The sequence below is a fragment of the Amblyraja radiata genome, chromosome X, assembly GCF_010909765.2.
Source record: "Amblyraja radiata isolate CabotCenter1 chromosome X, sAmbRad1.1.pri, whole genome shotgun sequence".
In the NCBI taxonomy this organism is placed as follows: domain Eukaryota; kingdom Metazoa; phylum Chordata; class Chondrichthyes; order Rajiformes; family Rajidae; genus Amblyraja; species Amblyraja radiata.
The window spans coordinates 10437619-10454753 of record NC_045999.1 but is presented as its reverse complement, the minus strand read 5'-3'; the positions used below and the strand labels follow the sequence as shown (position 1 = coordinate 10454753).

Here is a 17135-nt window from a genome sequence, read left to right as displayed (position 1 = left end):
GGAGGGGAGAGGAGGAGGAAACTGGACAGATTTGGGAGAGAAAGGAGAGCGGGGTAGGGGGTGAGAGAGGGGGATGGGGAGAGAGATGTGGGGGAGGGGGGGATGGGGAGGGAGGAGAAGAGGGAGGGAGGGGAAGAGGGAGGGAGGGGAAGAGGGGTGGGGGGGAGAGAGGGGAAAGAGTGGGGAGGGAGAGTGGAGGGGGTGGGGGGAGAAAAGTGGAAGAGTGGGGAGGGAGGAGGAGAGGGGTAGGGGGAGTGATGGAAGACAGACAGAGGGAAAGGGGGAAGGGGGCGGGGGAGAGAGGGATGGGAGAGGGAGAGGGGTGAGGAGAGGGAGGGGGAGGAGAGAAGTGGAAGAGTGGGGAGGGAGGGAGGGAGGGAGGGGTAGCGGGAGTGGTGGAAGAGGGACAGGGGAGTGGTGGAAGAGGAACAGAGGGGTAAGAGGAAGGGGTGGGGGAGAGAGGGAAAGGGAGGGGAAGAGAGAGGGGTGGGGGAGAGAGGGATGGGTGGGAGAGGGAGAGGGGTGAGGAGAGTGAAACATAGAAACATAGAAATTAAGTGCAGGAGTAGGCCATTCGGCCCTTTGAGCCTGCACCACCATTCAATATGATCATGGCTGATCATCCAACTCAGTATCCTGTACCTGCCTTCTCTCCATACCCCCTGATCCCTTTAGCCACAAGGGCCACATCTAACTCCCTCTTAAGTTCCGATTGGACATATGTGAACATTGGGCATTGTGACATCACACAATGGAACGTTCACCATTGGCTGGGGCTTCTGCAAAGGCATATGTAAATGGATCCATTCCGATTGGACATCTGTGAGCATCGGGCATTGTGACATCACACCATGGAACGTTCACCAGGGGCTGGGGCTGGTGCTGCTTCTATGGGTGAGAAGCCAGTTTATTTTTGAAATATTGGGGGGGGGGGGATGGGGAAGGATTTGATTAAAAACGTGTACTTAAACACGACGAAATGTAATGAGGAGCGGATACTTAGAAAGAAAAGTGAAATCTCTACCGAAATGGAAAAGATGTCGGCGATTCTGCGTCTGGTTTCGGAGTTGCAGTGAATCAAAGGAAGAAATGCAGCCGGCAGCCGTCCATGTAAATGAATCCATTCCGATTGGACATCTGCGAGCATTGGGCATTGTGATTGGACATCTGCGAGCATTGGGCATTGTGACATCACACGATGGAAACGAATCAAAAGGAAGAAAGGCAGCCGGACGTACGGCAGGCGACAGGCACACAGTTTTATATATTAGATAGAAGATAGATATTGGCAAAATAAATGTGTTAAAACTATGAGGAGGAAAGAGTGTTTGACTTTCTGCACTGAAGCCAACTCTGAGCCAGACACCAAATGCACATTGTAAATAAATGTTTGGTGATCGGTGAAGCCAATGATTCCTGTCTGAAGATGTATCTCGACCCAAAATGTCACCTATGCCTTTTCTCCAGAGATGAGTTACTCCAGCTTTATCTGTGTCTATCTTTGGTTCAAAACAGCATCTGCAGTGTCTTGTATAAGAAGGAACTGCAGATGCTGGTTTAAACCGAAGATAGTCACAAACTGACAGTAACTCAGCGGGACAGGCAACATCTCTGGAGAGAAGGAATGGGTGACATTTCGGGTCGAGACCCTTCTTCAGACTGGTTAGAGATAAGGAAAACGAGAGATATAGATGGTGATGTGGGGAGATAAAGCACAACGAATGAAAGACATGCAAAAAAGATAACTGATAAAGGAAACTGGCCATTGTAAGCTGTTTGTAGGTTGAAAATGAGAAGCTAGTGTGACGGTGGGGGGGGGGGGGGGGGGGAAGAGGGAGAGGGAGAGGGAGAGGGAGAGGGAGAGGGAGAGGGAGAGGGAGAGGGAGAGGGAGAGGGAGAGGGAGATGGAGAGGGAGAGGGAGAGGGAGAGGGAGAGGGAGAGGGAGAGGGAGAGGGAGAGGGAGAGGGAGAGGGAGAGGGAGAGGGAGAGGGAGAATGCAAGTGAGAAGTGAGAGAAATCAATATTCATACATCTGGGCTGTCAGCTGTCCAAGGGAAATGTGAGATGCTGTTCCTTCAATTTGCGTTTAGCTGCACTATGACAATGGAGGAGACCAGTCCTCTCATTTACTTGCTTCAAAGTGATGTTCGCAAGCGAGTGGCTGCAGAGTTTCACACTCCTGCTTTCTTTCTCCTGAGAGGCACGGTATAGCAGATAGACTCACACAAGAGGAGGTAGGCAGCATCCAGGGACGCAAAGCAACATCCTTGAACAGTACCAGATCACATACCCAGATTTACAGACCATCACACGTCCTACAAGGTATGAATTAGAATGAATTGATGTAGTCACTCGACGTTAGATCGGTTTTGCATTCCACATATACAGGTAGATCACCACACTTTAAATGCAAAAGGCTGAGCCTATACATGTTCAGTGCCATTCTGTCGGTCAGGACTAGATCCTAAGCAAGCATTGTAACTGACATGACCCACGAGTCACCGATAATGCAAGAGACCCAGGAAAGAAAAATGATTTATTGTCCTGTGTGCAGAACTAAGCCAGTGAATCACCTCCAAAGACAGCATCAACCATGCGAGAATCTCACTTTCTGCTGCAGCGTGTACATCCAAACCCATTCATTTAGATCCAATCACTCACCAGTCTGTCTCAGAGGCGATTAGATAAACCCACTGAATTACAACTGGGACTGATAAAAAACATAATTCCCAGATCCCATTATTCCCACAAAAACCATGTCCAGGATGCTTATCAGATGGATTTTCCAGGCCATGGAGAATGTAGGATGAGCAATCCTGAGACAGACAGGGCAAATGATTGAAATCAACATCAAAAGATCCCATTTCTTTGGGTCTATATTAGTGTTTAGTTCAGTTTATTGTCACCTGTACCTAGGTCTGGGGAAAGCTTTTGTTGCATGCTAACGAGTCGGTGGAAAGACAATACATGATTATAATCGAGCCATTCACAATGTACAGATACATAATAAAGGGAATAACGTTTAGTGCAAGATAAAGCCAGTAAAGTCCGTTCAACATTAGTGCGAGGGTCTCCAATGAGGTAGATCGTAGTTCAGGACTGCTCCCTAGTTGTGGTAGGATGGTTCTGATCAAAGATATGATACAGGATCTTTGGTTCTGATGCCTGATAACAGCAGTGTGAAGCAGTTATAACCTTGGTACTGTCATTTAAAGATACACAGCCTGGTGGTGGAATCAGCAGTCAATGGATAGACAAGAACAATCCACCAACACCCAGACAACAAGGTGGCTGCAGCGGACAAGCCAGAGATCATGACCTAATGGTGTCTGATAATCGCCACAGAAAATGTCTGAATTCTGCAGCTTCCAGTCCCTAGATACCGTCCTTTTTATTTTCTTCCATGGGAGGACGTGTGCCTTTGAACAGCTCTTCAGCTGAAAGTGCCTCAGCTGCCACAAGGAGTCGATCAAAGGGCAGCTTCTCCTCAGGTCAACTATTCCAAGACAGAGGTACACAAAATTGCTGGGGAAACTCAGCGGGTGCAGCAGCATCTATGGAGCGAAGGAAATAGGCGACGTTTCGCCCCGAAACGTCGCCTATTTCCTTCGCTCCATAGATGCTGCTGCACCCGCTGAGTTTCCCCAGCAATTTTGTGTACCTTCGATATTCCAGCATCTGCAGTTCCCTTTTGAACACATTCCAAGAATGGCCACCAGATAAATCGATGGGAAAAGCCACGCTGATGTCAAGATTCAAGAGATTTTATTGTCATGTGCCCCAGATAGGACAATGAAATTCTTGCTTTGCTTCAGCACAACAGAATATAGAAGGCATGAATACAGAACAGATCAGTGTGTCCATATACCATTGTATAAATATACACACATGAATAAATAAAACCGATAAAGTGCAAATATACAGATAATGGGCTATCAATGTTCAGAGTTTTGTTTGAGTTGAGTTGAATAGCCTGTGAGAGGCATCGTCCAGACAGCCATATTTGGATTTGTGCTTCCAGCTGGCAGCTGCAAATACAGCCTTGCTGCATCAGAAAAGGTTTCAGATTCAAGTCCGTGGAGGTAACGTGTGCAGCTCCACGGGCCACAAGGTCCTCCTCTGGATCTCTCAGGCTATTCATCTGAACTAAATGAAACTAACTATATTTTTTCAGCTGCTTCCACAAAACGATCGCACTCTTGGTCATCCAGCATTTCCCAAGGGAAACTTAAAACTACAACTAACTGAAATGTGATGACTTAAAACCTTTTCTTTCAAGAGGCCATCAAAATAAAAAAGATCACTTTTCTCAATTTGTGTTATCTTGACCCTTTTATTTTAGAAAGATTGATTTTTTTAAATTAGAGCAGGTGATTCATAGTGCTGATGCCAATATAAAGACTATTTTTGCTAACTTCTTGTTCAGAAGGGCATATTTCAACGTGTGTGGGGCGGCACAGTGACGCAGCGGTCGAGCTGCTGCCTCACAGCGCCAGAGACCCAAGTTCCATCCTGACTACGGGTGCTGTCTGTACGTTCTTCCTGTGGCCGTGTGGTTTCTCCCATACTCCAGTCATACAGGTCTGTAGGCTAATTGGTTGATAAAATTGTAAATTGTCCCCAGCGTGTGTAGGATAGCGTTAGTGTGTGGGGATTGCTGATCAGCGCAGGTGGGCTGAAGGGCCTGTATCTCTAAAACAAAATCTAAAAGAACATCTTGCTACATTGGCGAACTGGGTACATGCAAGACTCACAGTGCTGCTCTGCCCGACCTTAGTGCTGACTCAAACACCTGAAGCAAATTGAAAGCCCAACACCAGGACACTCTAAAGGTAGAAAAGCGGGAAGTAGGCTAACATATTACAGATCCAAACATAGTATACCACCAAGGAGGGCTTGAATCAGAGGTAACTCCTGTCAGATTTAAAATGGTTAAATATGAACTTAGAAGTCTGCTCAGGAGCAGAGAGAATAAATCTTGCATATTCTGGAGCACAATAACTGACTTAAGATTCTTAAGGGCCTGTCCCACTGTACGAGCGAATTCAAGAGCTCTCCCGAGTTTAAAACAAAATCAAACTCGTGGTAAGTACGTAGAATGTACGTTGCAGGTACGTCAGAGCTCGGGACGTCTCTTAGCTGCTCGTAACGCTAACGGCAGGTACTCGTGAAACGCGGTTAGCTCGTAAAGACTCGTGAAGATTTTTCAACATGTTGAAAAATGTCCACGAGAGCCCCGAGTACCTACGAGCGGCTATTACCGTAATTCTCAGAGTTCGAATCAGGGTAAACTCGGGAGAACTCTTGAATTAGCTCGTACAGTGGGACAGCCCCATTAGTGTTGCAGCCGTTCAATGTCCTGACAAGGTAGGGGTATAATCAAACATATTTGTCATTGACTGTACGAGTGTGTTGCCGTTATTTGAAGTGAGCTCTGGGCAGGCACAATCGGAGCATTGTTTTGTAGTGAGAAGAGCAAAAAGTCGTCAGGAAAGAGAATGGATGCGGTGAAGGTAATTAGCATAACGGAGCTTATTCTTTTACAATACTTGAAATATGTTCCCGTGGTGACCATTTTGCTCTTGTCTGAGGAACATCCCTTAAATTCACATCTATTTCAATCAGGCAGGATGTCAGCTGAATTAGAAATAGCATCTGTGAACCCAAGAGTTGAGGAGATACTTATATCCAAGGCCCCCATGAGCGGGTCCTATCAGCTAACGTGCCACCCTAGAGCAGAACCAGACATATCATGTTACACCATTCCCAAAGCAGATCTGAACAACTATCAGAACACTACTCCCACAGCTGCTCCAAACAGCCACTCTAATCTTCCCCTTCACAAGCACTGCAACGCCTCCACAGCAAATATTTAAAACGTGACACCAAATGCTGGAGTAACTCAGCGGGAGTGGCAGCATCTCTGGATAGATGGAACCCTTCTTCAGACCCGTCTCGACCCAAAACGTCATCTATTCCTTCTATCCAGAGTTGCTGAATGTCCCGCTGAGTTTCTCCAGCATTTGGTGTCCGTATCTTCGGTGTAAACCAGCATCTACAGTTCCTTCCTACATATTTAAAATGTGATGCAGGACTAGAAATGTGCACACTTTACAACTACTCCCACCCTATCACTTTCTGTGCACATTGCAAGCATTATGCAAAGCAATCCTGTGTTTTGCCTTCAATCGACTGCTGGTTTAAGGACCTAATTCTACTTTGGATCAATCTCTCTGTTCACTTCTGGCAGCGTTGTTGGATGGATGGAGAGCTGATGAATAGCCAATTCTCTGCTTATCAGAAAATAAAACAATTTTTGGCAGTTTAACAAATGTGCTAGATCCAAAGGATTCTTATTCTGCATCATTTTGTTTCAGCACAGTTTGCCAACAACAAAACACTTCTCTTGGGTGTTTATTTTAGTGCAGTTCACCATTGTTGAAAGCAGCTTACTTTAAACATCCTCAAATGTGTTGAACTTGACGGTCTTCCTCTTGTTAAACATTCTAATCTAACAGGGGTCATTGAGTGAGTATTAATAAGGACTGGCTGATTTCTTTTCACTCCAACAAGCACAAGCTGTTTAATTACCATTTGTAGACCGTAGTTTGTGCCTCTTTAAATAAGCACTTAGCCTAATTGTTGGAAAGCAAGCAGAATGAAAACGTCCCCCTCAGCCTCACTGACCTTCCACAGGAGGTTGTCAATTAAATATGTTATAACTTAGACACCATATTTTTCATGTCAGCAACAATGAATTCTCAAAATCCATCCACGTGTCATTTGAGAATTTGAAAATGTGAGCTTGAGTCTGCTAACTCAAGTATTGCCGTTTCATTTCATGGCTAAATTTGTCTTCTAAATTCGGCTGCTTTTGTTTCTCCTGTCTCGCTTACTTCAGCCAAACCCTGCTCCTTATTGCCATGATCAACAGCTCCTTCCTCCACAAGGCATTCTTGGATCTGCCTCTCTCGGCACTAACTTGGATGTCATTATTATTCAACACAGTGTTCCTCGACATTAAAGCCTTCACTTTATCCGAGCACGATTCATGGCACTGCTTTCACTTTGGATTCTGTATTAGTTGGTTTCTCCTCATTTGGAGAAGCCTACATTATTCATGTACAGTATCAAATATGCATCCAAACATGCTCACTAAAAATATAGAGGTAAATAGTCCAATGGATCTGGGTATGGAGATTGAGAGAGGATAGAGAGGCAGCATCTTTAGTCAGAGGGTGGTGAATCTGTAGAATTCATTGCCACAGAAGGCTGTGGAGACCAAGGGATATTTTTATGGTGGAAATTGATAGGTTCTTGATTAGTAAGGGTATAGTAAGATTAAACGAGAACTTACCAGTTTGAAGTTTGATCTTGATTTTATGAGGAGTTACGATGAGCGATTACGTGAAGAAGGGCCGTCCGTCTGCGTGCGCGTCAATCTTCAAAGCAGATAAAAAAGAAGACCTGAGAATAGTAAGATTGTGAAAAACTTGAACTTCCATATGACCTTGATAATATGAGGGTGGGAGCGGTGGGCACGTAATCGCTCATTGCAACTCCTCATAAAATCAAGATCAAACTTCAAACTGGTACGTTCTCGTTTAATCTTACTATTTTACTTCGGAGTCACGTGAGTGACTACGTGAAGATTTCAAAGCTCTGTGATTTTACGCCGGTTACGAATCCAAGCGTCACACACTGAATGGATTGACCATGGATGCGTGTAATCATTAAAGCATTCAGACATTACGTAGTTAAGTAAAGAAACTGATGCTTTAAATGAAAGAAGAGTTTTTTTTTTTTTTTAAGTTACTCCTCCCAACCTTGGGGTGAAACTAAGGAACAGAACTTAAAATGGTACGTGCAAACACCCCCAGTCCGGTTATGTTTTTTTTTTTATAAAAACCGGTGGACCGTTATTTCATTCGTCCATCCTGCAGCCACTAGGATGTCGTTAAGGGGCACGTCCATAGCTCTTGCTGCCGACGTAGATGCAGCACTGGTGGAGTGAGATTTAACGATATAAATGTTCACTCCTGCTACCGCCATTGCCTCCTTTGACCATCTGGAGATGGTTTGAGTTGATACCTTCTGGTGTGGGTTTTTTTTTGTTTTTTTTTATGGCTGATGAGGGCCGATTGTTCTGAGCCTCTGAGGTTCTCCGTAACTCTCAGATAGTGGTGTTAGTACGTTACCACACACACAACCGTTGGTCCTCTGGATATGCCAAGAACTGGATCTCCATCCCTGGCATTCCTGGCCTGCTCTGTTTTATCAGGTTCCTGATTAGGAATGTTATGTTGTTCATATTGGTGGTCATGTAGTCCAACTGTAGCTTTTGCAGTGTCTGGACTCTTTGTCAGCATACCAGGGTTCAGGGTTAGTTATAGGCGGTCCCCACTGTCAAAGTAGGGTTAGTACCACGCTCACATCTTATGTGTCCGTGTAGCTTGGCCTTGGAGGTATTAAGTTGTAAATTCCCTTCATGAATTTTGTTGTAAAGGGGTGCGTTCCTATCGACCCGTGCCCTGCTTCCAGCATCAGATAGGAGGAGAGTGCGCCTCTGGCACTATAGATGCACTATAACTTTGTTTATAGTTATGGTACAGAGTTGATAGGAACTCCAAGACATCCGTTATCCGAACTGTGTTGTATTTGTTCGGACAGTCCTATGCCTTGAAATGGCCTCCTCAGAATCTGCAGACCAACAAGTTAATACGTTCGTGTAGTGGATGATTTCTCCCTGTAACTGGGTTCACTAGGAGGTCCCTGCTCTTGGGCACAGCCATAACTGGCTGGAGTATAGTTCCCAAAAATTTTGGGGACCAGGCTTGAGTAGGCCTATCTGGCACTACCAATATGCCTGTGGCTTAGTCTTGCTTGATTTTGGTCAAGCATCGGTTTGTGAGACAAATTTGCGGAAAGTGTACATAAACAATCCTCCCCAATTGAGGGAGAAAGCATCCACTGCCTTTGCTCCTGGATCCTGCTTTGCAGGACACATATCTGGGTAACTGATGGTTAGTCTAGATGCAAACAGATCAATATCTGGTATGCCAAATCGTGTAGTTATTTCGTTAAATACTGTCTGATTCAACATCCATTCTGTGTTGTTATTAAACATTCGTGATCCAGCATCTGTCACCGCGTTATATCTACCTCGTAGATTTCCCAAATATTCCTCTTGATACACCAGTGCCAAATGAGGTTCGACAAACTGTCGTAAGATACAGATTTTACACCACCCTTGTTAATGGATATGTGCCACCGCAGTGGTGTTATCAATCTGAATTTGAACAAGCACCGGTTGCATATTGCTACAGAACCCCTTGAGTCCAAATTGTGCCCCCAACAATTCTGGGTAATTGATTCCATGTGTTGGGGAATTACAGACTCCTGCTCATTCCATCTGCCCCCACAGCTCTAGACTGTGTTTGTGGCTCCCCATCCTTAGCCGCTTGCATAGGTCTGAAGAACCCTTGATGGCTTTCAAGCAAAATTTACCTTGAGCTGTCTCACGTTCGTTATCCACCATAGTTATACAACTATGGCCTCTGCTGGCAATCCATAGTTTTGCCAATTTGGCTTGCATGGAATCTGAGTGTTCGTTCCTTTGCTCGCTGTAAATTCTGGTAATGCAAAGGCCCGTACGTACTGCTGGAAATGCAGCTACTATTTGCCAATTACACTCGCTGTTTGCCTGATAGGTGGCTAGTATTTGACTATCAGATCATAGCAGGCTTGATTAATATAGTCGTTTGCCCCTGGGCAAAGTCACCAACATATTTACTGTTTTTGATAGTAAATTCTAGGTAATCAATTACCCTTGTAGGTGTCAATTTTGATTTAACTGGATGGATGAGGTAACCAATTCTATCAAACAGGGTTTTGGTTTGCTTTGACTGATGCTTCTGCCAATTCTTGGTGACTCCAAAATGAAATTGTCCAAATATGCCATTACTATGTGGTTCTGAGACCTTTGTAGACCCAGAATTGGTTTCCGTAGTTTAGTCAATAGTCTAGGAGCTGATGTCAACCCATTTGGCAGATCCATGCCATCCAGTTAAACTTCAAATATCTCCTGTTCTTAGTGAATAGACACCGAATAGTATGCATCTTTGAGGTCGATGCATGCCATGTGACCATTTTATAGGAAGCTCCTATAAAACAGTAGTTAGACCGTAACAAATATTATTGTTTCTAAACGTCTGTACTGCACAAATGAGTTAAACCTGGATGAAGTGACATCCTCCATCTGTCACATGTCCTGAATGGCAATCCTGCCCAAAATTACTGGGCCTGCCTCGAAGACAACTCCAGTCCAAGTTCCAAGTCTGCTTGGAACCTGTGTATGTTGTGCAGCAAAAATAATCACATGTTATTATCTGTTTTTTAAAACCAGTTCTGAAAATTCATGTTATTGTCATTTTGAACAAGAACACAAGAGTAAATTACCAACATGTAACTGGTCCACAATCCCTTGTTTCAGTAAACCCAGACCCACCTACCTCCATGGCTACCGGTGGTCTTGTGGTAAGCCCAAAGGCCCCTGATGCGGATTCCTTTTCTCTCCTTGATTGGGAGTAGGACTGGTAGGGAGTGTGGATTCCATGTTTCTCCCGACCTCTGCTTGGGTCTGGTCTGAAAACCTCATCATACTGAGCCTGCCTTGTAGGACAATTCTGGCCATTATTTTGAATCTGCCTTGAAAGACGACTGATCATATTTCCGTGCCCAGCTTTCAAGCTACCACCGGATTCAGTGAACCGCTTACCCCCTATGGAGGTGTGGGGTGTGTTGTCGCCTACTGATGATTTGCTTGTCGTTGGTACCTTGATTGGTCCGACAGTTTTTGCTTCCTTCTTCTGGTCTTACCTGAAGAGAGGATTCGGCGGCTGATAGCGCTCCCTTGCCGGCATTGTAGCGTGCGGATATTCTGCCAACTGCTGGCTCTTGAGGCCATATGCATGTGCTTCAGTATGTTCATACTTTAAATTCGAGATCAGTTACCTACTGATTACTCACACTCCCCTCCACTGAGAGTGAGATTCGTAGGCAGCCCTGAAAACAGGTGCTGCCGCAGGCCCCTGAGGATACCTGTGCTGACATGGCCCTTCCAGTGGACCTAAATGCGGTTCTAGCTTTGGGTCAGACTAAAACCGCCATGAATGCTCCTCTCCTCAGAGCAGGAGACATTTGTGCAGCCCTGAAAACAGGTGCTGCTGCCTGCGGGTTCTCCATAATACCCGGGCTGTCAATAGCTAGATTCCATCCAGGGAAGCACCCAGTGGAACCTGGATGATTGCAGAAGTACTTATTTTCTGTTTTTTGTATGGAAGCTTATAATTCCTTTTATGTAAAGCATTTTGGTGTTGATTTAAACAGTGCAATATAAGTAAAACTGACTTACTTACTTCCTTTCTTCTGCTTGTCCCTGGGAAGGTTTCCCCCCCCCCTGTGCTTTTGTACTCTGATTCAGAGTGGTTTCTTCCATATGTACTTCCCCCTCCAATGGGGAAGACATTGGGCTGCCCCATGCGTGAGTATCCCGGCACGGCCTGCTGTAGAGGCCCGTGCTGATGCTGCTCCCTCCTTCGGAGCAGATCATTGTTGGAGCAACTTCTCCATAAGTTGCTCCATGTGGGGGAAGTCGTCCTCAGACGTTCTCCGTTGAGGGGGGTATCCCTCTTCCCCGGACTCATCTGAGTCAACGGGTTTGTTAGACTTGCGGGTGGTATTACGTCCCGCAGGACAACCATGGAGCTCCTGCTCCCGCGCAAAGTCTCCTGCCGATTCTGCTGTCGGCGCTAATGTCGGGAACAAGACCGTCGCCCGCTACTTGGAATGCTGCGGTCTTCGGCAGCCGACATCCCCGCGGGCCGTCTCCTCGACATCATGGGCTCTGAAAACTACAAAAAGCTTCAAGCCCGAAAGAACGCAGGTAAGTAGTTCAACTCTCCTTACCTGCTCATCCCGACGGCTGGGAGGACACAGTGCCTGCCAGTCCGTCGTGCGTGTTGCGTTCTGACGCGCACGCAGACGGACGGCCCTTCTTCACGTAGTCACTCACGTGACTCCGAAGTAAAATCAAGGGTTATAGGGAGAAGGCAGGAGAATGGGGTTGTGAGGGAAAGATAGATCAGCCATGATTGAATGACAGAGTAGACTTGATGGGCCAAATGGCCTAATTCAGCTCCTGCAACTTAAGAACCTATTGAATTTATGAACAGGCCTTTCAACCCATCAAATCCATGCCAACCAACAACCGACCATTTGCAATAATCCTACATTGAACTGATTGAAACAAATTGAAACAAATTATCTCCACATTTTCATCAACTCTCCCCAGTTTCTACTACTCACTTACATACGACGGACAATTTACATTGACCAGTTAGCCTACGAACCCGCACATCTTTGGAATGTGGGAGGAAACCGGAGCACCCGTGGGGAAACCCAGATGGTCACAAGGAGAACATGAGATGCAAAAGAGATGTAAAAATCCAATCAGACACCGAATCCATTTCATCTGCTCTGAGAAACCTCAATCAACGCAATCATTAGATAAGAGTTAGCCCAGCAGAAAGACACCCGACTGCTCACAGGCTGCCGAGGTCTGGATCCAGGGTCCCAAGCTAAACGTACAGGTTCTGACAGAGGCTTAATTTGTTTTATAGGCAAGCAGTGAAACTAGAACACAATCATTGCCGAACACAAGGTTATAATAATATTTTAAAATTCTGTTAGAAGGGGAAAGTTGTCAAAGTCGTTGCAATGTAAAACAGCCTGCATCTACAGAACCTCAAAATGTGCTGTTTGTTGCAATGAAAGGAAACACACAAACCAAAGCACACAGCGGGGTGCCAGAAACCCTCATGATCAAACGATAATTTGAACTTTTTATTAATACTAGTTAACAAATAAATGCTGACCAAGACAGAGGAAGCAATTCCATGCTCATCTAAATCCTGCTGCAGGATCTTTCATATTCAACTGAGAGGGAAGCTGCCGTCTCAATGCAAGATTCAGCCCAGAGCTTCCCTTACCTTGACATGACAGCATTCCACCCTGAAGTAGCTGCTTAGGCCACAGGCCAGACAAAACCCTGGGACAAGACTGGACTCAGAGGCAAGAGGGTTTCCACTAAGCTAAAGCTGACCAAGAAAGTTCACACAGTAACAGGACAGGAAGTCCGGGGGGGGGGGGGGGGGGTTGAATGGAGTGGTGAAAAGACACCAATGAAATATTGACTTTATTATCTGCTTTGTCTCCAAAATTCTTGACCCGATTCTGGCCCTTTGCTGAAAATCTATTGCAGGTACTACTCCCCAATTGGTGAAAATGGGTCAATGGTACTTTATTGTCACATGTACCGGGGTACAGTGAAATTCATTTTTGTATACAGTTCAGTACGTATCACTACACAGAAGCACTTCAATACATCTAAGGTCAGCTTCTCAGTTACAGTACGAGTGTACAGCAGTGGCATTTTGTGCCTATCATCGGTGTAAACCAGCATCAATGCAGTTCCTTCCGACACAAGAAATGTATTCATGGACTTCTTTTTGCTCATACCATTCTACGCATCTACTTGACTGTCACTGTTTGGGCACAGAACAAGGACAACACTCAAACATTTGACAACAATTTACTTGAGCACAAAACTGACCGATCACCTAACCGTATGAACCAAATCCACTTGAGAAATCACAATGGTAATACCCACAGCAACCGACTCCACGCTCCAACAGCGGGGGATTGTGGTAAATTCATTAAACCCAACACCTCACCTGCCTTGCTCCCAATGACATCAAAGATAGACACAAAATGAGACTGCCAGTGAGACAGGCAGTATCCCTGGAGAGAAGCAACTCGCTGAGTTACTCCAGCATTTTGTGTCTATCTTCGGTGTAAACCAGCATCTGAAATTCATTCCTACCCAATGACATCAATACAATGTATACCGTCCTCATTGAGAGATATTAGGTGGGCTTACCGTCGATCACTATGGCAATCAGTGGTGCACAAGCTCTCTGGACTAACTGAATGGTTAAACCTTTACAAACAGCAATGCTCACAACTTCTGTTTCTCCCCCCCTAACTATCCTCACATACAAATAGTTCCCGATTATTTCTCCTTGAGCATAGTCGAATACAGATGTCGGCCAGGCAGGTAAATGGCATTCTGGCAGACAATGTAAGTGAGCTAAGTACTCACCATCCAGTTAATGAGTTCACTCCACTGACATTAATTCAGCTCCCATGCACCAATGATTACCTCTCAGCCTATTCCCTTAATGATGTCATGAGCGTAGAGAGTCAAACAAAAACATGTGCAAATTAACTCAGCAAAAATACAATAAATATAATACGGCTCTGATCAGCCTTTCCAGACATCCCACTCACGAGTGCTGATCTTTCAGTAGATTGTTAAAAGGATCATTGATTGCCTGATGAATCAATTGACTCGCCACTTCATGAAACGAGAGATCTCTCAAGTTCTGATGAGAAACCACTAATCACATTGCCGGATCTGGGTTTACAAGGGAACATGAACAGCCACTGTTCTTACCTTCTCCGTCTTGACCTTCTTCAGTGGTCGACACTCACTGTCGACCTCCTCCGTTTCGGGTTTAATTCCCAGCAGGTTGGAAATGCTGTTGCTATCCAGTGGTGCGTTTCCCAAATCCAGCACTTGGACGGCAGCCCCGTCTGGGCAGCTTGTGCTCGGAGCACATTCAAACGAGCTGCCCTTTGGCCCTGACCCCAGCCCGAGTTGTTGTGCAGCGTTGGAATCGTTCCCAGGAGGCGGCTGCACACCTCCGCTGCTCTCACTTTTATCCTTTTTGCTTTTGCTGGATCCACCCTCTTTGTCCTTTTTTGATCCGGCTCCATTCCGAACTGTCTTTGGACCTTTTTCTGATCCTTTGGACGTGGTGTTAGACGACCCCAGCCCACTGGGATTCGCAATTTCTGCAGACCGCGCCTGCATTTCTTTCTTGCCATTTCCTGATTCTCCCACAGTATAGAGAGAAGCAGCAGACACAGATTTACTTCCTTCCTTTGCATTTTTGCTCCTTTTAGCCTTCGATTTGCTCTCTTTGGCCTGCGGTGCTTGAACTGGAGTGACAAACTTGATATTCTCTGGTAGAGCTGCCACTGCGCTTGGCACTGGGATGCTCCCATCTTTCGATCCCGACATCTCCATTTTCTGCTGGTCTTTTTCCAAGTCTGCGTCCAAGTCAATAATTAAATTCCCAACTCCGATATCCCACTCATCCCCACTGTCGTAGGCATCAACAGCATTCGAATCCACACCTTTCCCAGCTGAACTGCTGCTACTTAAGGACATCTTAGATTCACCTTCCCTGTGAAAAGATTCCTTTCTCTTCTCGGTTGCCTAGTCTGGTGCTGGTGTGTTAGGTTCTTATCGTAGAGTCCTCACAACTTCTCCTTCGATGCGGGTACATTATCACCTGGAAAAGGCAAGGAAAACTGCATGAAAAACACACTTAGTGTTGGTGTACAGAAAAATCATCCGCCAGTAAGCCAACAAGCACAGATAACATTTACATTATTTAAACATAAAATTACGTTTCTAATCTACCAGCCACCAAGATATAGAAAGGCATAGATTACCAGGTGCTAACGAGTACCAAGTAATGACAGGTGAATTGTGAGTGGCGATATAAAGGACTCAGATAAACACAGATGTAGTATAATTAGCTGCGAAGCTGGCAGGCAGGCAGAAAACAAAGATTTAAATCACTCTAGATACAGGTAACCCCAATTAACCCAGTGCACGTTCACCACACATGGTGCCAATGCCACAGAATTTACCTAAATGTAATCTCACGCAAATAATACAGGTTTGCAATGGCATGCAAAGACTCGGCCACGAAAATATTGTTAAAAATGCATGAACTTAAATTTGTCTCTGCTTTCATAGACTAAGGATACAAACCATTTCCAACACAAGGGTTATCCACACAAGGCAAAATAGTCTGCCCAACAATATTTTACTGAAAACCTGATATGCTTCATTTTTACAAAGTGCTGGAATCACTCATAGGTCAGACGGCATCTTTGGAAGACACGGATAGGCGATGTTTCAGGTCACGTACCTTCTTCAGACCCTTCTTCAGTGGGTCAGGCAGCATCTTCGGAGAACATGGATAGTCTGAAGAAGGGTCCCGACTCGAAATGTCATCTAACCATGTCTTCCAGAGATGCAGCCTGACCCACTGAGCTACTCCAGCACTGTAAACCTGTAAAACCTTTTATATAAACCAGCATCTGCGATTCATTGTGTCTCAATTCTTCCTATTTAATTGCCTTGGTTTTACATTTCTTGTTTGATTCTTTACTTAACAAATCTACAGAAACAACTTTAGCCTTCGCCCTAACGTTTAAAACTCACCCACGGGCTATTTTGAGTCATTTGATGCTTTATTGAAAGACACAAGATTTGAACTCCTGCCTGTTTGGGAGAAGTGGTAAAAATAAACACCTGTGCGTAACACTCCCTCTCTGTGTTATCTTGCACAAGCGTTGACCTATACTCACCAATGCAATAAATGATCTTCAATGAGTACAACTCTTCTGCATCGAACCATGACCAACACCCAAATCATTAGCCTATCTTGTCCTTCAGGTGCAAATTGACCTCAAACAGGTCATCAAGCACATTACAACATTTTCACCAAAATTGTCGGGTAGAGGCAGAGGGGATGCAAGACACGCGAAAGGATCAGCAAACTAATTGTAAAATAATTTGCATCCCTGCGTTTCTAAATGTACGCTTCCACCTGTAACAGCTGCCTGCACATCTACACAGCAGCTGCTTGGGATATCACTCCACGATCTTTCATGTCAATACGACAAACAACAGATTGGGATAGGCCAGAATTTTACAACCCTTCAAGATAAAGAAATATTGTGACAGTGGGGGTGGTTTTTTTTTTATCAGAGGTGCACGTATTCCTCGAATAGTTTTGAAATGTTAGCACTATTGTGTTAGCAGTGGCCGTTTTGCACACATGATCTTGTATTGGGATCAAAAAAGAATTGGAAGTGAGGAATTGAAGTCGGATATCGGTGGCACTGCATGACCTGTGAACACTGCCATAGC

The 17135-nt window shown here is 45.1% G+C and overlaps 1 protein-coding gene across 4 annotated transcripts in view; it reads right to left on the bottom strand.

Moving 5' to 3' along the window:
* Positions 1-17135, bottom strand: part of znf609 (zinc finger protein 609) — a 201922-nt gene that overhangs the window by 169088 nt on the left and 15699 nt on the right. For all 4 annotated transcript variants that reach the window (XM_033015018.1, XM_033015015.1, XM_033015017.1 and 1 more), the window contains exon 2: positions 14577-15480. In XM_033015018.1, coding sequence (XP_032870909.1) covers positions 14577-15356 — 780 coding nt within the window. In that variant the 5' untranslated portion in view covers positions 15357-15480. The remainder of the gene's footprint in view (positions 1-14576; positions 15481-17135) is intronic.